Source organism: Botryllus schlosseri, chromosome 15 (assembly GCF_051294905.1).
Source record: "Botryllus schlosseri isolate E-star chromosome 15, Bs_hap1, whole genome shotgun sequence".
Taxonomy (NCBI): domain Eukaryota; kingdom Metazoa; phylum Chordata; class Ascidiacea; order Stolidobranchia; family Styelidae; genus Botryllus; species Botryllus schlosseri.
Window position 1 is genome coordinate 18,530,927 of NC_137250.1, and position 22,266 is coordinate 18,553,192.

Below are 22,266 nucleotides of genomic sequence, written 5' to 3' on the forward strand. Positions count from 1 at the left end.
TACGTTTCCCAATATATGAAACAAGATTCCCCGAGTTGTGTAGAAGTCATTCGTTTTCGATTGAAAAATGTCTTCATATTGAAATAAACTCGAATATGCTCGGCCGATACTTGCAAGTTGTAATCGTGTATCCCATAACCTCAAAATTAGGATGCTGATGACTAAAAAACGGTCATGACTTCCGCTCTCTTTCTCATAAAATTAATCGTGGCGGCCTCATATTGTTGCCATGTATAGCCACTGGTTGTTTCGTAAAAACGTCTACTACATACGATTGTGACCTGTGGCGAGCCTTGGAAATGATTAAGTTATAGTAGTGAAGGTCAATTTAGTTACAACATTGGTCTGGGGCCTACGATTGGACTTTCTCATCATCATTGGTTTATTAGCAATTTTTATCAGTTCAATACACCACAAAAATGCGATACAATGAAAAGATAGGAAGGTGTCGAAGCGACTTGGAGTAGTCTGAATCAGATACCCACCCTGGCCAAGGCGATGTAAAGAGGAGGCATGCACACTGAATGAAAAGTAAAGAAGATAGTAAAGAAAAAGGAAAGCGACAAGAAATGGGCGTCATGTCATGGGAAGCGAGATCGATAGGTCGGTCGTGGTCCAGTAATCTTGAGGGTGGACTAGTATTTCATTGACTCCTTAAAATAAAGTCCGTGGACCACGGGTTCGTGAACCCCATGTTGAAAACCCCTGCGCTATTGAGGTCACTAAGGAAGAATTCATGGTATTCAAAATAAATTTAATTGCATCAATCACGCGAGAGAGAACATCCTCGATTACAAGCTCACTATTGTATCAGCCGCCATATGATAGTGTTACCGTACGTCCTCTGAGATAGGCTACATATCAGTACTCAGTACTCAAGTAACTTTATTTTTAGTCAACCAACGGAGAATTCAACAAAAGTGTATTTTTTGCGGGTCGAGTCGAAAAAATGGCCTTTTTTAGTCAACCAACCACAAAGTTGGGAAAATTACCATTTATCTCTTTCTTAATTTATTCCAAGATATGGTAGCCCTACGTAACTGTCGCACCTAAATCCCCAATTGGGAGGGGGGTACTCGAAGGAAGCCCAAAAGTATTTCATGAGCTTCTTGGGGGTACAAACGCAATTGCTATTTTATTGACTGAATTCAGCCATGAATTTGACTTTTTTCGTGCATCGTGCGACTAGACCAACGCCAGTTCCCTTACCACCGATAACACGGACAATACCGTGGTGATAACGCACGCCGTGAAAATGGGTCTAGGGGGCGAAGCGACGCCCCTACGTAGTTTGGTATATCATAGGGTTGCCATACGTCCGGAACTTTCCGGACATGTCCGTAATTTCACTGTTCTAACTGCATCCGGGAGGAAATTTTAAAACATGCCTAAATGTCCAGAATTTTGAAGGCTTTGAAGTAGGCTCATAATTGTTTCGTAAATCAAAATAAATAATATTATTTTTAGCCAGATTCATGGTACATGAAATTTTCTTCGCGCTGGACTAGGCGATTTAGTGTCACCATACTGTCCTTGTCCTATGTAGTGAGGACACAAGCAAATATCACGGCTCATTTGGTCTGCGGCATACTTTTCATTTGGGTAAAGGCAATTTGATGGTCATGGTCATTTTTGACCGGCTTGCCTAGCGCGAAATTTGATAAAACTGGTATCAATCAAACGCTACCGCGGTACTGATCGTGAAAATAAAAATTTTATTCTGCTCATGGTACTGGAGCATCCCAGAATCAGCCTGGAATGTTGCATCAATCTGTTTTATTAATATTTTCGTCGTTTCAAAACACCACAAAATTGCGATACAATGAAAAGATAGGAAGGTGTCGAAACAACTTGAAATAGTCTTCAAGATCAGACACCCATCTTGGCCTAGCTAGGCGAAGTAAAGAAGAGGCATGCACGCACACTGAATGAAAAGTAATGCAGAGAATATGAGACGCAAGCGACAAAATGAGGTGGCATGTGGCGGAAGGCGAGGTCGATGTTAGGTCCTTGTCCGGGAATCTTGAAGGCTGGCTATAGTATTCATTTACAAGAAATTGCTTGTGTTTCGACTTGAATGCGGACATGCTCGACGACTGTCGGATAGCCGGCGAGATGCTGTTCCACAATTGGGGTCCGGCATACTTGATAGAGCAATGCGTTTTCTTGTGTTCCGTCCTGTGTATTGTTCGCTGCGATGTCGTTGTACTTGTAACAAAGCGGAATTTCACATTCCACGCCGATTTTGAGGTGTTCTACTACCCTGACCTTTTTATTATTTGGATATTCGGGACCATCGCGACAATATTAGCATAATAGCATCGCGACGATATAGCAATAAACTTTGTGATGAATTACGTCATGACAGGTGGGGCTTGACCAGAGGTGGTCAGTAACGAAGTACTTCTACTTTTTCGAATACTTCTACTTTTTCGAAGTACTCAAGTAGTTTTCCTCTACTTCTGGTACTTACTCAAGTAGATCTGATTTTCGCTACTTCTACTTCTACTTCATAATATTTTGTGATCTACTTACTTACTTTTCGCTATTTTCAGTTTGTCATGTAGAAGTAGTTCAATCTTCCAATCAGGAAGATAGCCTGAGGAATTTCGGGGCTGTTTTCACGGAGTATCAACATTTAACTTTCATAAAAGTAGAGTAAAGCCCAGAATTTTCGTCGCCCTTTCCGCGCAGTGGATATACGGCGTTACCAGTATGATTTCACGAAAGTATCGATACGGTAAATATAATTTAGGTAGCGGCTTGGCGTTGTTCCGTTCACACAGGGATATCTAGAACTAGATATCTAGATATCCCTGTGTTCGCACCTCATTATTGTCGCCCTTCGCCCATATGAAATAATTCATCGCAGTATATATGGCTCATCATAACGTTTGAAACTGATGTTTCGCAATCTAGCATTTACTTGTCATATCGTAATTTAGCATGTCCATGGCGCGTCCTAACCTGGAAAAGTAGACTCTGACAGTTTTTTTAGTTTTAGAAGTGTTTTAGCATACCACCTTTGAAACTTTCTGGACTAAAGGCATGAAAAACGTGTTCCACTTTTAGAACTAGTATTTATGTTCCATTTTCAATTCCCAGTATCATATACTTTGAGTTATAATTGATATAAGTTCTTTAGTCTGGATAACATACATGTTGAAGTATAAAAGCAAGTGTAGTAATGCCTTTAATTTACGGAAATAAAGCTACACAATATCGCATTTTTACGGTCCACCATATTTATATTAACCTTTACTAATCGTGCAAAGTGTTTACATCGTATTTTATACAACTTCTCCGTATTGCTCTTCGACTAAACTACGGACCTTATAATATGGGGGATGGCGCCAAACCATGCTATTTTCTAAAACGTGCTGTTGGAGAAAACAGGATAAGTATCGCATTTCCAAATCAATCCTATCATTTTCATCCCATGATGTGGACGAATGCTTATGATATCGAAAATTGGTTACCTGCTGGTATGCATCAATATGAATCAAGCTCGTCACCTTTCGCATAGCTCAATTTGCACCTTTATACAATCCATGTGAACAAATTAGGATCGTTTTCACAACTACTTACTTACTTGAGTACTTTTACAGTCAGTTAATTCTACTTCTACTTCAAGTAGTTTTAGGTTGCTTGTGAAAGAAGTACTTCTACTCGTACTTGAGTAGATTTTTTTCGTCGCTACTTCTACTTCTACTTGAGTAGCTTTCTTGACTACTTTGACCACCACTGGGCTTGACTCGTCTGTGCTCCAACTTGAATTGTTTCATTACGTTGCCATTGTACGCAACGAAGTCGAACTTCACGTTTCTTGACGATTTTGAGTTTTTTGGTGATGCGATATCATTATATTATTTGGATTTTTGGAAGCAGTGTGCAACAGCATTCGAATAATTTCTGAGCTGTTCATGATTAATTGCGCTCAGATATATATCGCATGCAGGGCAGGTGCGGCCTGGCTCGTCTGTGCCTCACCTCACCTTTCGCTCTATATACATTTGAACAATAAATGTACAAATTGCGTAATTTTAGGTCTAAAAACGTTCAAAGTTAGCCATTCATGAACAACGCTACAAAATACCCGTAATCATTGCATACGCTTCACAATTTTGTTCTACTTATCAGACCACAGGAGATCGAGGCACTGCGTCACTTGCCTCTCTTTTGACCGCACATCACTGAATCTCATAGAATCATGGAAGTGACAAAATGAACATATTCCTAGTCATTGTGATATATCCACACTCGACAGAGGCAGGGCCGAAACAGCACTTCGTCAGCCCCCCCCCCCCCCAAAAAAAAAACGTTGTTCTTGGGCCCTTATAGGGTGATAAATCAAATTTTATGGCAGGTGGCTCATTTCCTTTTCTAATCGCTGGATTGATCAATCCGAGGATTGGCTGTTAACTCATGATACTCGTTTTTCCGGCCTCGGACTCGACCTTTATTCTTCATGCAGGACATGGTATGGTATGGAATGGGAATCTTCCATACTCCATACCTGCCCAATCGTTCCATACTATACTTGACAATTCTCCATACCATAGCAACTTTCTTCCATACCATATTTGCAGAGGTGGTCAGTAACGAAGTACTTCTACTTTTTGAAGTACTTGAAGTAGATTTTGCCTACTCACACAACTTTTTAAGTATAGCTATGATTTTAGACTACTTCTACCTCTACTTGACAGTTTTCAGTTTTGTAGGCAAAAATAAGCGTAGAATACCTACTTACTTACTTGTGAACCACCACTTCTACTTGAGTAGAAATTACGGCGTTACTTCTACTTCTACTTGAGTATCGACGGTGACTACTTTGACCACCTCTGCATATTTGATACTTTTTCCATACTTTCGCAACTCACCCAACCTATCAAAGGATTTTCTGTTTTTGAAGTGTGGAAATGTTTTGGCGTTTATATTCTAATTATTTTGAATGAAATTATCCATTTAAACGGCCCTGATGCAGGGTTGTAATGACTTGCGTCACGATTTTCTGGTGACTCGATTTAACTCGAGTCATTTTTTCAAATGCGCAAAATGACTCGACTCGACTCGAGTCAATTTGTGGATTGACTTGTCCTGTCTGACTGTCCTGTCCTGACTGTCCAAGTCATATGACTCGAGACTAGGACGGCCAAGACAGACATTCCATTGTAACTTCGAAGAATAGTAGTTGTCACCATATCAGTCACCATATTTTTGGTATTTCGTCTATCAGTCCTGATACTTGGAAAATAGGGCCAGAAACTGTTGGGACGGAGGAATGCGAGCCATTCTATATCACTCAAGCAGAGTTGAAAAACGCGATTTGAACTGGGTTGAACTCAAAACTGAACAGAGAACGTAATGACTTGGACTCGACTCGAGTCACTCACAACACTATGACTCAGACTCGACCCTCTACTCACTGACTTGGACTCGAACTTGACTCGGTGGTGAATTGAAAATGACTCGACTTGACTCGAGTCAAAACTATAAAAGTAAGATTATTTGGAAATTACAACAGAATCTCACGTCATCTAAATCTACTGTGGTAACGCACTGCTAGCAGTAACATCATCTAAAAAATTATACAAAACAAAGATATTGTCAATTTATAAGATAGGTTCACACCCTTTTTTCTTTTCTCACCACAACCTGAAATCGATATTTCTACTCTTTAAAATGCTCCTCCAATAAAACTTGATAAGACTATGTTTTGTAAAGACTTGCTATTGGTGAGAGTTAAAAGACACCCATCATGGAACAGCACGCAATAAAATTTATGAGCAATGAACTGGTAACCGTAAACGCAATGTTGCGCCTACGTAAAATGTCAGTAACGAGTCCGGCTATGCTATCAATTAGTGATTCCACGATCTTCCCTGAATACATATTCATCATATACATATGAACTTTTATTATAACGAATCAGGTGATTTCAATCACACCATTTCGCATACGAATGAATAACAACCTATATGAGGGAGATCGCGTGCCGCTGTCCAATCGATTCTCGCTAATTGGAGGCACTGATAACACGAATTGCTGAATAGCAAATGAGCTAAGAAATACTAGAGATGCAATCGGCATTTCATACAGACGTTTAATAAACGAGTGTCAGCCGAAGATACTCGGGTTCATTTCAATATAAATATACTAATCAATTGTATATTGAGGTTAATAAGGTAAAGAATTTTTTTCAAAGTGAGTCTATTCCCAACCATAGAAGACCCTAAATTCCCCACAGTTGTGTAACTCCCTACTGGTTGGATACACTTGCATTAAAATATATCATAAAATGTAATTTTACATCATTTTGCGACAGCTGATAAAATGTTCATTTCCCCCGCCAATCTGGGGGTTACACTCATTAGCTTCATTAACCAACATCAGGGTGTTCACTGTCCATTATATCTGAAATAACCAGATTTCATGAAGTTACAATGCGTGTTGTAGGCCGGCATATCGTAACGTCGCTCCAAGGCAAGCTACATATTTTTAAATTGCAATGATATTGCGTGATGATCATCCTCCCAAAGCGCCGAACATTATTTCCAAGTTCAACAAATTGATAAAAATATTCATGTAACTTCTGCACTCTCAGAGTCTACGATTTTAATACTCGTTTTGGTTGTTTACGTAGTGGAAGTTACGATAAGAGAAATGCAATTTGTAACGCGACAACGGTCGAATATATATCAGTTTCACTGCGGTCGTTGCCCCGAATATTTCAATGACTTCTTTACCTCTGAATCAAAAGCGCACAAGTAGGCTACAACACACGCGCGTCCACGTCGTCCAAATATCATATGATCGACCGAAAAGATCATCGCTCCATCAAATATGCCGGACCTGATGTGTGGAACGGTATCCCGCCGGTCATCAGACAGTCGACGAGCATGTCCACATTCAAGTCGAAATACAAACAATTACTACTAAATAAATACAGTCCATCCTCAAGATTACCGGACCACGACTGACCTACCGATCTCGCTTCCCATGACATGCCGCCCTATTTCTTGTCGCATTCTTTTTCTATACTATCTTCTTTACTTTCATTCAGTGTGCATGCCTCCTCTTTACATCGCCTAGGCCAAGGTGGGTGTCAGATTCCATAGACTACTCCTTGTCGCTTCGACATCTTCCTGTCCTTTCATTGTATCGCATTTTTTGTGGTGTATTGAACTGATAAAATTGCTAATAAACCAATGATGATGATGATGATGAATATATTTCATTTTGATGATGTTTAGATTGGAATAATCATCACTAATATTATTTTCATTCATATGCGCGTTGTGCAACTTTGTTTTCTTCAAATAGATGTAGACCTGGATGGGTGAGTCATGAATCACAATTTGAAATATGAACATAGACAGTGAGCGATTTTCTGTGGTATGCGATCAATTTGACAAATCGAAAGTAGGATTATTGTCATGGTTCTGGCAAAACTGTCAAAGTATGGAAAAAGTATGGAAGTATGAAAAAACGTTCCAAACCATAATTGGGAAATCTCCATACCATACCATACTTGCACTTTTCCATATTCCATACCGAAATTTCGTTCCATACCATACCGTGCCCTGTCTTCATGGATGCCAAACCAGTCCGCAGACACCAGTAAAGAGCCCCTAGTTTAGTGTGACAAGTTTGTGATGCACCTTTTATATACCTTATTATTTTCGTACCGCTGCTCCCCAGGAATATTGTGGTGTACTGGCTTGCCTCGAGTAGGCCTATGGGCACACGCATAAACTATATTCGTACCATTTAAATCATACAAGAGGGTTGGTAAAGGTGAGTGTTGTGCAATGCAAGCACAGAGCCGTCTAATATACAGAGATATAGTTGATATTAGAAAAATTTACGACTTCTTCTTCTTGTGGTATTCATGGTGCTTGTTACTACTACTACTATGGCCATTTACATTTTTGGTTCCGTATCGGCCGACTTGTAACACGACCCGCTAAGGCTTTTTGTAAGACACCGCTTACGTGGATGAGATGGCGAGGAGGAGACCAGATATAAACCTCCAACACTTGGGTATAGGATTTCTGAAGTCGACCTCGGTCGGACTCGAACCCACAACCCATTGGTGTTGTAGCTGTGGTCCCTGTAGGTTATACTCTACCAAAACAGTGTTCAATGATCATACCACTACGCTATGTCGCCACAAATCTACTACTCCTGCGACAACGTAAGCTGTGATCATTTCGTTTGCGATCAATTTATATGTGATGTAACAATGGAGGATCAGTGAAACGTACAATCAGTGAATGACTGGATGCTCTCACGGGTGACACCGGCGTATCGCGAACAATCCGAACATATATACACAATATATAGTGATGTAATCGACACCGTTTAATTGATGACTTGAAATTGACTCGTGAATTTTGCTCCGAGTCCCGAGTCATTCCACATTTCTGAAGCGCCGGGTCAAGTCATACGAAAAAGTTCAGATGCGTCGTGGGTAGGTGCAATCCCACCAATGACGGCATACGGAGAAAAGATCTAGTGGTAAAGCATTTGGATTTTAACCTAACCAAATTCAGTTTTTATATATTTGACCACGAGAATTCCAAATTGAGCCTCTACAAAAATCATATATGCTACTGCGCCTTAAAATGGGCAGTTTGTTTTTTGTTTGGCTGCCTTCGGGAGCTCAACGCGGTGGAAACATTTTCTGACCGCCCTCGGCGCGCGTAACTCATGTATGCGGTACGTGAGTACTGCATAAAACCTCGAAATGGTACAGTGGGTGGAAAAAGGTTGGGAACCACTGATGTAGATGGTTAGTGCATCGTACAACATCAATTTGTTTCAACTTCTCGAGGCTTCGTATTCGATCATCTATTTCAGCTGCAGCTGCAGCATGTAAGCCTAGGCCTGGACCGTAACTGCCGCACCCCAAACCCCCCAATTGTGAGGGGGGGGGGGACTCGAAAGGCGCGCAAAATTATTTCGTGAACCAATGATGAATTAGCATAAATTATGGGGTATTTATGCAACTTTTTCACAAAAATTTCGCGCTTCTTGGCGCGATTTCAAGTTGCCAACTATCTTAATTTTCGGGTACTCTTCCCCCAAGAAAAAATACGCAAGATTTATAGAAATGGGCATATCGGCGCTGGACATTACCGCGCCACGATGCACCAAGACATATGAAATTTTAGGCCACGTAACATGCGACTCCAAGAAATGTGCCAGAACGATCGGCAGCGAGAAAACCTTAGCCGAAAAGGACTGCCATAATGCCGACCGAAAACTTCGTTAGGCTATATATAATATATATACATATATACCGTAGGTATAATTGTCCATAGGCGCCTAAATGACTGGTGCCGAATGTTCCTGTCTTGGCAATCTGAACCTCACAGTACAAATACCATCCCGCGGGGAAAAAATTATATGCCGGTGAAAAAATACCAATTTGAAATCGTGTGTGTCTTTTAGTTTAGTAACCTACGTTCGAGCGATTCTATATTTTTGATATAGCAGACAGGAGGTCACGAATTAACATTATGTTACAGAGTCATATCAACGGGCCCTACCTACAGTTTCCAAGTCACCACACTCCTGCTCTACCGGTAAATCTGATTATACGTGAGCAGAAAGGACAATAAATTGATAGCAATTAGCAATATATATGCAATTCCCGATCTAATTGACCGATTTTATCATGAATAATCGAAAATTTTCGCGCATCGCGCTGGCTCACTAAACAGCTCGACTAATTTTGTGACAAAAGTGAACAACGTGATTGGGGATAGGTTTATCACTCCACGGGAGCCAAAGACCCAAGTTTTTTTGGCGGGGACCTCACGAAGTGCTGTTTCGTTCCCGCCGGGTATACGCCCGAAGATGTTTAATTATTATTGAGGGTTCCTACCTTTTCAAACACACCTCACTCAGCTCTACCTGTAAATCTGATTACGTGAGCAGAGAGAAGATAAAAATTGATAGCAATATATATGCAATTCCCGATGATATTGACCGATTCAATCATGAATTATAGAGATTTTTCGCGCTTCGCGCGTTTAGGCGAGAAAAGCTGGCTTAATAAACGGCCCCTAATGTCGATGATAAATACCGATACACCACGTATAGGGTGAGGGGGGTCTGGGGGTCTCTTTATCATCATATGGGGAGCCCAAGACCAACGGGGGGTGACGAAGTGTTGTTACGGCCCTGGGCCTAGCTATGCACTTACTCACGTATTTTATACGCAGTACTACGTGTGCGTGAGCGATACAAGCATTTTCGCATGTGTGTATATTCAACTAGCTATATATTCGTTATTCGATTGAAGATAAATGGCCAATTAATCTGTCTTTAACACAGCTAGCAAAATGTAACGACTCTGAATGATCACTCATACTTGGCATATTCAATTAGACTTGAATTGTGACTTAGCTTGACTCGTGACTTTATGTGACTCGAGTCACCTCCAAAAACGAGTGACTTTACTTGATTCGAGTCAAAATTTGGAATGACTCGTGACTTGATCCCAACACTGACACGACGGCTTCAAAAAACTCGAATTCAACCCCACCTGAACTGATAACTCCCTTCTCTCTACTAGCGTACCACCTGCAATACCTTCGCAACTGGACTAAATGTCGTCATAGCATCCCACCTTGCGCCTAAAAACAGCACCGATTTTGTATCGCCGAATGATCGATATGTGCTTCTGCTCAAAACCAGGTCCGTGTCGAGCCTTCCAGAGCCAGACAACTAGATAGTTCTAGTTGTTTAATTAGATTAGTTAGTGGAATGATTCTTAGCTCTAATTTTAATTCTAATCTAATTTCTTGTTTTCCTGAAAATGCTGCAAGAGAACGGTATAGCGCGAAAAAAGTCAACTTTGCTGTACGGACAGGAACTTTGCCATCCTCGTGCTTATGAAAACGAACTCTGATTCGATACGAACCGAACTTGATTCAGTTTCCGTTTTCGCGAATTAAGTAATTTTAATCAAATTCGGAAAAGCTGAATATTTTCTATCGGTCCAACTCTGTTCACCGCATACTAATGACTGACACGTCCGGCTCATTCATATCGACATTGCCTAACGTCACAACCGACCATGCCACGGTGCCCGGTCAATACCGAGAATGCAATATATGCAATGCAGGCATGTTATGCATATGAACAGGTCGTGTGTGTGCATCACTGCGTTGCCACATTCGGTATCGATGCTCAGGTATAAATTTCTCGACAACATCAGTCCCAGTAAGCTATATTCTTGACATTGGCCATTCTCGGTAATGTCCATTCTCGGTAATGATATTCTCGGCAATGTCCATTCTCGGTAATGGTTTTCTCGGTATTGGTATAGAACCCCATGCCACAGAGTGTCTGTTCGATGCAAACACAGTCAACAATCGAGTCTTGTCATATATTTATACAATCACCGACGGGATCAGCGGGTCGACAAGAGATCGCCCGACAGGAAAAGCGACATGAAAGAAAGGAGAAGACGAAAGGTGTAATGAACTTTAAATAAGACGTAATGAAAAAGTTGCAAATCGCGGAGAAAAGAACTGCCGACTACAGCGGTGTTTTATTTTATTACAAAAAATAAATACCCTGCGCGGTCACCGGGCATACATCTCGCGAATACAAAAGTGCAGGCGTCAAATCGCGTACGCGTAGTACACACGCAGCGCGAACCGCTATGGAACACCACCATTTGCGCCTTGTAAGTAGAATCAGTCGAATTTCTCAATTCCGATAAGCGCGCAAAACACAACAACACATTATTGTCGGATGGTGCAAACTTCGAGAGTATCGTTTTTCGGCGAACAGCCCGTGGCGGCTGTGCGTCAAACCGCGGAGGCCAGCGCTTTCAATGAACCTTCTCGGGCTGATCTTGGGAATTCCGCCGTTCCTGCTGCTCCAAATGGTCGATTGCCTGTAGCACAAAACGTTACACTGACACCAACGCACAAATACAAGCAGCTAAACATTTGGACACGTAATATAATAAAATTCAGATTTGTAAGCCTATCGATTGCCCTTAAGAAAAACTAATCTATGCAAGTCTTCTGCTAGCGACACTTTTTGACCTCACTGACTCGAAAGGAACTCTCGCTGTGATTCCAGTCAGTCGTAAATATCACGAGTCACACCGCAACCAGTCACAGCGAGAAAGTCTCGCAAACATCGCCAAGTTTCCAGCCTAAGAACGACACCTTTTCGCGTCAGAGAAACTAAACGACAGGAACTGAATAATCCGGGATTTCACCGGCTGTTATTGCGACTGAAGCCGTTGAATCATAGCACTAGATAAAGAAATATTTCGGAAAAAGTCGAATCGTCTCCGGTCTCAACAAATCCGTCACACAACTGGCGTTTGATCGAATTTTATAGATATCCCGTGTCACGAAGTTCACTAATACCGAACGATGCTTGACCAACATATATTTTGTTACTACCAGGTACAACTAGCTGGGATATGACTAATGCCCTAGCCAGAGGTGGTCAAAATAGTCATCGTTGGTACTCAACTAAAGTAACGTAAATTATTTGTACTCATGCACCAAGTCTGCGCCAACAGGAGTTCGTGTACCATCCAAAAATAGTACATTAAGCTTACGCGCTCTCTTCGCCCCGATTATTCGAAATTTCATGCAGGTGACGACATATTTTGAGATACGATTGTTAATATACGATGTTCTTTCCAATTCTCTACTTGTTGCTGACGATTACCCCTGACGAGTGTCAGCCGAATATATTCGGGTTCGTTTCAACACGAATGTGTGTTTCAATTTTATATTAAAGTTCTGTACCTTTAAGAAGTTCTTTAAGTATAAGAAAATATAGGAAAATACGATTTTCAAGTAAGTAATAAAGTATTCCAGGCCGAGTTTGGCCTACAAAACTGCCGAAAAAGAAGCGTGTACCTGTACAAGACAAGGCTGTGAAAGTAGGCGAAAACCTAATGCAACACTCTACAAAGCCGGAATACCTCGTTACTGACCACCTCTTGCTCTAGCTACGAATATTTAGCATATGCATCACTGACATACCTGTACAATTGTTTCGAGATTGCCTCGAGATGGCAACGAATTGACGCGACGAATAACAGGAGACGACGCGGCCTTCGCGGTGTCATTACGGCACGCGCCGTCTGACGGCGCAACGGCTTTCGTGGCGACGTCGTTCGCGACTTCGTCACAACCGGCGATTCTCGATTTACGAGCAACGGGCTCGGCGCCGTCAGAATAGTACCTGACAACCTGCGGCAAGGAAAGATAGCCGTAAGAACCAGCTTCTGCAAGAAGTCGCGCATTCCAAATAGCTTGACCTATTTATGCTGTCTTATATTACTGTTTTTACATTGTACAATTGTGCAAGCCTGGTATTTACACGTTCTCGGTCGAATGTAACAAACCAGTGGGCCACAAAGCTTGCATGGAATACCGTACTTATTTATAAGATTTGAACTTGTGTCCATCTGGTAATCAGGGCTTAAATTATACCAGGCGAAAGTGCCGACCTTTTCTAGTCGTCAGCTACCCAAATAGGCCGTGATTAGTACCCGGGGAAAAGTGGTAAACTTCTTTTCATAGTCATCAGCTTACAAATTTCGCCAGACACATTTTCATTGAACGTTAATGGGCGACGCCATGTGGACCATGAGCAAAGACGGTTGAAAACATGTTCTACAGCAAGGTGGTACAATATGAATACATGGGTTGGAAATTGGCGATTTTAATCAGATTTCCACCATAGCGTCGGGTGTAAATCAGATAAACAGCACTCAGGCACAACCTGTGCTTTCACATTCACACCCATTCCAATGGGTGAAAACGCGTAAAATACACCAATCCTTATGGATATATATCCCAGGGGTGAAGACTGAAGTGGTTTCTGTCTGCATGTAGCTGTAGTGTATCACCTTTTTGGGAATAGTTGGGGCGGTACGAGAAAAAAAAACAGCAAACCCTCGGGATATATCCACCACCAGAATTGGTGTATTCGACTCTTTTCCACCCATTGGAAGGTGCGAAAGCACGTTTTGGTACCGCGAAGCACCATTTTCCCGATTTACATCTTACGATAGATTGAAAATTCAGCAAAATACACGATTTTCGTTTGTGGTGTAAAACTACTCCCAAGTTATTTCGACACCATCGTAATCTTGTGATGTTTTTCAATAGACAAAAATACAATAACGAACGGATGAATTAACGCGTACCTTAGCTGGCGTCGTATAATGAGAATCAGACGGTTCTCCGGAGACACCTGGAGAGGTATCTTCGTCTTCAGCACCGCTAGCCGCGCTGCTACTATCCCCTGTACTCAGCGACGAATTGCGACACCGCAAAGCCGCCGGGTTCATGTAAGTGTTCATTTTAGCCAGGACGTTGTCCTGCATACTGGGCATCACGTACGGAGAGTCCGATCTGCTCGCCGGCACCAACGTCGCACCCATAGGGGCGGTCAACACCGACTGGTGTAAGCTTTTCGGCAGTCCCAAATTCGGCACCGCGTTGAGTTGGTTCAACGTGATTTCAGGCTGACTGTAACCCAAAAGGGTGCGCGCGTCGGGTATTGGTTTCGGAGAGTCGCTCGCGAGAGTACACGGAGTCACGTTATTCTGCACAAAAGTCAACCCCTGACTCATAGGCACAGAACTAACCACCGGCTGTGCAACTGACGATTGCGGGTAAGCTAATACGGTCGGGTGAGTTTGAGCCGACAAAGGCACCTTGCTTCGTGGGTGCCCGTTTTGATTCAAAACAGCAGTGCCACAAGCGTTACTCAAAGGCGCCACAATGTACTGAGACTGTTGAAATTGTTGAGACAGCGGGACTAGCTTATCTCCGTCTTGCTGCACATAGGTGATCCCATTCGGCGCGCCGCTGACTGTGAAGTAAACAGGCCCCGGCATGGTGCCACCTTGCGACATCGCTTCCTGCCCGGGACTACGATTGACAAAGGTCACAAACTCCAGAGGTGCTGCTTGCTGTTCAACGACAGAACTCTGAGATGTGGGTGGAATCGACCTTAGATTTTTGTCTGCGTTCGCATCTGCGGAAACACTGTTTTTCGTACTCATAATTGTGCTGCCGGGCAGGGAACAATGAGGGAGTATGTTTTTGTATATGTTTTTCGGTAAACCTTGCGACGAGATCGGGGAGAAATGCACTTTCGGTTCGGGCAACGACAACGCCAGGGCTGGCAACGGTATCTTGGGTCGGGGCGTGTTCAGAGCTGGAATGGACGTCGGCAGTGAAGTCGGGGCTGCGGCTGGAGGTCCAGAGTCCTGCGAGGGTTTTCGCGGAACGTTGCCTCTCTGTCTCACCGGCGGATGGTCGGATGACATCTGAGTATAGAAATTGTGTTGTAGAGCCAGAACTGGTCAAAGTAGTCAGTGTTGCTAGCTTGCTACTCTAGTACTCTGTAAATTACTACTCAATTACAAGTAGAAGTGTAGCAATCAAGAAATGTCAAAACTACTTCAAATGGAACGGAAAACGAAGGTATGAAAAGTACTCAAGTGAGCAACTTTAAAAACTAAATTCGGTTGAGGGGTCGTGTAGTTTTAGCAGCTAATCGGACGCGACTTTCCTCGAAATTGCCAGATGCTTTCCAAGTTTCATGGTGTTGACATCATATTTGGTCTTGTCACACGATTATTGATATACGATGTTCTTTCCAACTCTCTACTGACTTGCTGTCGATTATTTGCGACATTGTCAGCCAAAAAATATTTGGGTTCAATATGAACAATGAACATACTATACGATTGTGTATTGAAGTTCTGTACCTCCAAGGTCTTGAGATGTATCTTTGCGACTAATGCAAAATGACACTATATTCAGTCAACATGATAGAAGGGCTATTTCATACAATTCTTATGACAACTTCCCCCGTAAAGCGATGCAAACTCACCACAGAACTACTTCCTTCATTTCAAAATCAAAATCGTCAACAGTAAGTAGTGTTACCTAAAAACTGTTAGAGTAGAAATGAAGTACTGCAGACTTGAAACATTTGAGATAGCACTGCATATAGGCAAAACCCACTAGAGTACACCGAAAAGTAGAGACCAACACACCTTTCGCACTTTGGACCGAGGCTGATCCATAGTTCCCTCGCATCCCGAATCAGACACGTTTTGATGAACTTCAAGAATTTCGATGGCGCGCTTCTTCAACGGTTGATTCGACTTGGTGGAATGCGAAAACACCGTGATCTAAGAAGAAATTCCAGAAATCGTACACAATACACATCAGAACCGTCACTCACGAGCGCCCCACTTACCGAGTGTTCCGATTGCGGTGATGACATCGGTACTTTAGCACCGTCTGTGACATCGACGCCTTCACCGCATATGGAATGCCTGCCATTCATCTGTCCTGAGTTAATACCGTTCGCTATATATACCGGAGTCTGCGGAACGAACACCGAGGCATTCGGAAGCGTCGGTTGAGTTTGCGGTTCTGATCTTCCCTCCGACTTCTGAAGGCCTAATGGGGCCAGAGGCGGCAACAAAGTTCTCGCACAGGGCTGTGATTGTCCTTGAAATTCGTCTTTAGCCAGGTTTTTCTCGGAGGCCGGCGATGATTCCTTATCGCTCGAAGGTGTGCCGCCTTGCATATTGTCGTATAGCCTCGATTCCGTGTTACGGAGCTGCAGACGGAAACGCAATCCATTAATCTGAAATTGTTATCTTAAGCAAAGCACCATCAATTCAACTGCGGTGTTATTACAAGCAAAGCACCATCAATGTGACTTTGTTGTTTTAAGCAAAGCATAATCGAGTGGGAGTCGTGTCACAGTAACGAAGCACATATGTATCCCGTGAACATACGATTCCAATTTTTATCGCACCCAACAATATGCATATCTCTTTTTTTAAAAGTACGTTCACAATTGCATTCATTAGCTCGAAGACTTTCGAAAGAGGAACACGACACGAACAGTCTTCAAGTTGATACACATTATTATGAACATACTTTTCAAAGCTTTATTCAAATTATGTAGTGCAAATCAGTTACTCATGTATTCTTGAACAGAAAGACGGACCGGCCGACCGGTTCTATAAATTGACAAACCAGAAGCTCTGTATTCCAGTCCATGACTGAGAAATATATTTTCGAATACAAATTTGACACCACTAGATTCATGACGCAACATAATCACAGAATACTCTGTGACTTTGCAGCATCAACAGCCACGAATGATAGAATGCATCAAAGGTAAAACAATAATTAGGGGTGCAAAACAACAATAATTCTTCTTAGCAGTGCATCACAAAGATGTGGATATCTACCAACATGTAAAACATCACACCTGCTGCTCTAGCATCATCCTCATTTGCATTTCTTTGTCCAATTGTCGCTTCACCTCAGCTATACCTCGCTTCATGTCATCATAATCTTCCTCAGCCGGGCTACCGATACCTTCGTCCTGAAAGAAGGCATTACGGTTATCACAAGAACAGACTAACAAAAATTCACTTCAGTCGCACCTTTTCGAATATATCTGCCAGCGATCTGCACTTGGAGTTACAGTTACATTCGGTGAGCGCTCGTTTTAGTTTGTCATTTTGTTGAACAAGACGGAATTTATCAGATTCCAACTGTGCTATGTAGTCGGAGGTTTGTTGCAAAATTGCAGCCTGGTAACGAATTTCATATATGTATTGCAGTCGTAAAAGATGAAGTCAAATCTACAGGCTTACCTTACTCAACTTTTCACCTTCAGTGTGAGGTAGAATAGACTTCAAATTCTTGAAGCCCGCATTAATGCTTTGCATGCGTCTCCTTTCATTGCTGTTTGCGATTTCTCGCCTGATTCTACGCTCTTGCTCCTGTTGGTAATGCTCCTCTTTCGGGCTTTGTAGAACCATGGAGTGCACAGGCGACGTCGTTGATTCAGTGGGGGTGACTTGTAAGTTCGAAATGTGAGTGTGGCTGCTGACAATGTTCCGTGGAGATTGCAAATGTGCCGGAATAACATTCATCGGAGAATTAGCATTACAGCCTAGCTTGGCTAACTCGCTGCTCAGTGAGATGACCGCATGGTGGGGCGGTTGTTGCTGATGTCCGCCAGAAACAATATGCACACCTTGTGCATTGGCATCTCGCCTATAAAAGAAATATAAGAACATATTAAGCAATGCAACCCAATGTATCCTATGAAAAGGACGTCCGATACGCAAGGGCTAAGAGGTTAAATTTCAGAGTATTTGAAGAGCTTCTTGGAGGTATGCAACTTCAAAATACAATTAATTTGTATATCAACTCAACACATATTTTGTGATACGATTGTTGACATACAATGTTCTTTCCAATTCGCTACAAGTTGCTGACGAGTGTCAGCCGAAAATATTCGGGTTCATTACAAAATGGTTATACTATTCAATTGTATATTTCAGAGTATCATGTAGAAAGATTGAGCACAACTTCTAAAATACATCATCAGGTACATATTATTTGGCAGTACGGTATTTCTGTATGTAGGTGCATTTTAGACGAAATTGTAGCATGAAATCGAAGCATTGATCTGACCAGACGTGTATGTACAGTACATGACTGGGTATGAAGGAGATAGTGTGAATGATGTGATGCATGACTAAATTACTAGCTTTCAACACAACGCGTATTACAATTATGAACAAAAGGTCCTGATATTATAGAGGATCAAATGAGTTGTTATAAAATCCGCAGAACAATATCCCATTACATTTACAGTGCAAAATCCAGGCAACAGTAATCATCCACTCAGCTGGTTGTAGTAAAGTGAGAGAATACAATAACAATGTGCGCATTGTGACATATCATCACACCGACAGGCGACTATACTGTAACATAGCCGCGTGACTATAGTATACAATATGTATTTCATCATTGCTTTTGTTTCATAACACCAATTTACGAAAGCCGCGCAACAATGGCGCGTTGCGCAACCATCTCGGCAATACAGGGTCAAATTAGTCTGTGGAAAGCAAGTAGCGTATCTACAAGACGAGATCGATATTCGGTACCAGCGCGGTATCGCTATTTTTCGCGATCCAGCAGTTCGAGGGAAATTATCCGTGAAATCGGCGTATATAAACGAAACCCGTTCCTACGCCAATCTGGTAGAAGTCAGCAAGCCACGTGGGAAACGCCCGAGAGCGCCGAGGCCCGATCAATGGAAAATTACCGCACTTTGCCGAGGTAACAGCTGAACCGTTTCGAGGAATTCCACTTGTCGCCAGACAAGAGTCGGGATTTCGGAACGGGGCGACGTATTACAGTGCCCCTCGAAGTAAAAAATTGCGTTTGCAACTTACTGACATATAAAGTATGATAGATGTTTTATATTGCAAATACTGGAATTATACAGCGATTGTAGCAGTTCGTACATTGGCGCACGGCGATGCCGAGAACCGTTGGCGCGGGAGTAAACCAGAACAGCTGGCGCTCGCATACCGAGAGAATGACGTGACCCGCAAAAAAGAAAAAAGCCTTTTGAATTTTTAATCAACGTGGCTGGCAAGTCCCCCGCAACGCCCACCGCATTCAAAAATTTCAACACACCCAGACGGTCGTAAGGAAACTATTCAATGTCAAATCGAAAATTGCGCGCTCAATTTATGAATTGACACCAATTTGCATTTCAAAGCGCCATGTCGCTAGACTTCACAAGAGCGGCGCTATTTTTAGAGCCGCGTATCCATGCATGCTAATGCTATAACGAATTGGGGTCATACAGGTTCAGACCGAGGACTTGGCCGCACATAACTGATAGGCGATTATGAAAAAGGGTGCCATTTTCGTTACGCGGTGTAAGATTTCGATAAAACACTCCCATCAAATGATTCTCAAACACAAAAAATGCAGATAACATGATATCAAACGCAAAAATGTGTGCCGACATGACTTCTAAACTCCATATTGTAAAGCCAGTAATAGTTGAACGACGGGTCATTGAGAAATTCGTCATTAGCACTTCCCAAATCTAGCAACGCTCTAAAGTTGGGACGCGCTGCGCAACGTGAAAACGCATATCGCATCGCAGCAAGAGAGCTACCGGAAGTGACGCATATCTCGTTTGCATTCTGACAGTCGGGTTTTGGCAGACAATAACAGTGTGAACCTAGCTGACGTATTACAGGCGCTTATTATACGATTGCTTGCGAAACGGCCAATATCCATGTTGAGCAATGCTCTCGAGTTAATGATCAACCTACGGCGAACAATCCGTCTATTCTGAGGCCTATTCACAGGTTAATACTGTCCATGTTTGCACACTTCAGACGAGGGTATCGACGTGGGAGTGAATTTTCAAGCAACGGCGCCAGCGACACCTGATCAAATCCGAAGTCCCGAAATTCCAACAGGACGGAATATCAATAATACAGAACCCACGCTTTATCAGACTATACTTTGTAGCAATCAGCACTAATATTCTCAATACAGAACTCAATAAATAATTCATTTTAACGTATATAAATCGATAAAGCATCACCAGTCAGTAATGCAATCAGTAATGCACAACTTATCGACAAATCATTCAGTTATTTTACATACTAACAATAATACAGCATAATATGTCACCAAAAAGAACAGAAATTTTCAACACCGTCGTAATGAAAGGAAAATATCATTTGCATACCGCTGCTTTAACCAGCATTAGTAATTCAGATTAAATTTTAGTAGGCCTATACTAGACAGACATTCCTAATATATTTACAGTAAGTGCATGTAATGTTATTTGACTTACATTGAAATGCAAGTGTTGCAATGAAGATTCGGCGCTCATACTCGATCACATAAGCTATACAATACATTAATCAAAGGTAACCGAGGCGATATTGATAATATTAACTCACCCAGCCAAAGTGTCTTGCATTGCCATCCGTGTTTGTTATAATCCAAAACAAATCTCGACTATCCCAAATCCTCATACACCTAATATATTACAACTGAAGCTGTTCACGATAACCAAAACACAGCCGTATCGACCAGCTGCGAATGCTTGTCTGCGTTCCGTTTCGTTGAGTAAGGATGGCGGGAAACACGAGGCAGGGCGATGTCATAGAGAGTAAATACTCCGTTAAGGGCATTTATTGTTACCGGACGTATAAAATCTAGCAAATTGTACTCCAAAAGTTAGAAAATTAGTACATAAGCAATAATCAGTACATAACCTCCGAAAATATAAGCAAATAAACCAAAATTTTGCAGTTGTCTATAGATAAAGCGGATGAATATACTGTGCAGCTTTGTGTCCGGTCAGCTGACAACTGAATAAGGAGAGAGAAAGAAAACAGAAACATCACGTCATCGTAGTAGTAACAGCTGGATCGCGAGTCGTTTGTCCGTTGAAAATATCATGGCGGTCGGCTGCAAGCTTTCGACCTCAATAACCCTTCGCTAGGCGTTAATACTCACTCTACCGAAATGTAAGCACTTAAGAGCGATTTCGCGTAAGAAAATATCGCCTTGCGAAACGTATATATAATAGTAAATACTGCGACCTTACATCGTGACAACATAGCATATTTCATTGACTATGTATATAGAAAATATATACACGTACTTCAGGTAGTTCAGAATATTAAATATGTTAAATTTGCGCCTGCGCGCTGTCTACGTTTAAATTCATTATTCTTTTACCGCTGGTCCTGATGCTCACAAAGACATCTTGAACTGGCATGAACCAACGCCGCCAGCCATCAATGGCCTCTCGCGAACCGTTGTTTACTACGCCGAAAGTCCAGAATCAGCTGATTTCGCCTGAATACTTTCGCCTGGATACTTTGAGTCCTGCTATGACGACATAACTGAAACGTACAGGTGGCATGTCTTTGTCTCAAAATAGGGCACCAGAATCTGTATTTTCGGACAATATCCGCGTTAGCAGGACCAAAATAAAAATGTTTGCTGGTCAGCTGTTTTCAGGTTCGGCGACATTGAACGGCTTCCGTGAAATTGCGCGCTTTTTATGTCAACACTGTTATTCGGAATAATTTTGGCCCTGATGTCGGCATATAAACATAAAAGTAATATTGATGAGATGATGGATATTAAAATGCAACTATATTATGTTTCTGCATAATGTAGGCTGCCGTACTTCAGGGATCGCACGACCTCGTGTCCATGTCTATCGCAGAACTATACGTAGAAGGGAGATGGCGTTACGGGAACGGACAAAAACGCAATGCAGTGGAAGTAGGCCTAATGTGCTTCCATCAGCTCTGATCTGTTTATTTTGTTGGATTTGGATAGTTTGACCTTGACGCATGACAACTATCAC

At 42.1% G+C, this 22,266-nt stretch overlaps 1 protein-coding gene and 1 long non-coding RNA gene across 2 annotated transcripts in view; one reads left to right on the plus strand and one right to left on the minus strand.

Annotated features, from left to right (window-relative positions):
- The window catches only part of LOC145456779 (uncharacterized), a 329,933-nt gene that overhangs the window by 46,751 nt on the left and 260,916 nt on the right, over positions 1-22,266 (plus strand). The window lies entirely within an intron of this gene.
- Positions 11,388-21,714, minus strand: LOC145456750 (uncharacterized). The gene is made up of 9 exons (XM_080334868.1): positions 20,840-21,714; positions 17,702-18,107; positions 17,489-17,638; positions 17,311-17,427; positions 16,279-16,647; positions 16,073-16,210; positions 14,207-15,337; positions 13,035-13,244; positions 11,388-11,917 (listed from the first exon to the last, which is right to left on the minus strand). Exons 1-9 carry the CDS (start codon positions 20,863-20,865, stop codon positions 11,852-11,854), a joined length of 2,613 nt encoding a protein of 870 aa, XP_080190994.1. The 5' UTR covers positions 20,866-21,714; the 3' UTR covers positions 11,388-11,851.

Excerpts from the sequence above, each read along its gene's own strand:
- LOC145456750 (XM_080334868.1), bottom strand. The coding sequence starts at position 20,865 with ATGGCAATGCAAGACACTTTGGCTGG. Across the intron at positions 17,639-17,701 it reads AAGGTGAAAAGTTGAGTAAG|GCTGCAATTTTGCAACAAAC; the intron begins GTAAGCCTGTAG and ends ATTCGTTACCAG. Across the intron at positions 15,338-16,072 it reads CTCGGTCCAAAGTGCGAAAG|ATGTCATCCGACCATCCGCC; the intron begins GTGTGTTGGTCT and ends TTCTATACTCAG.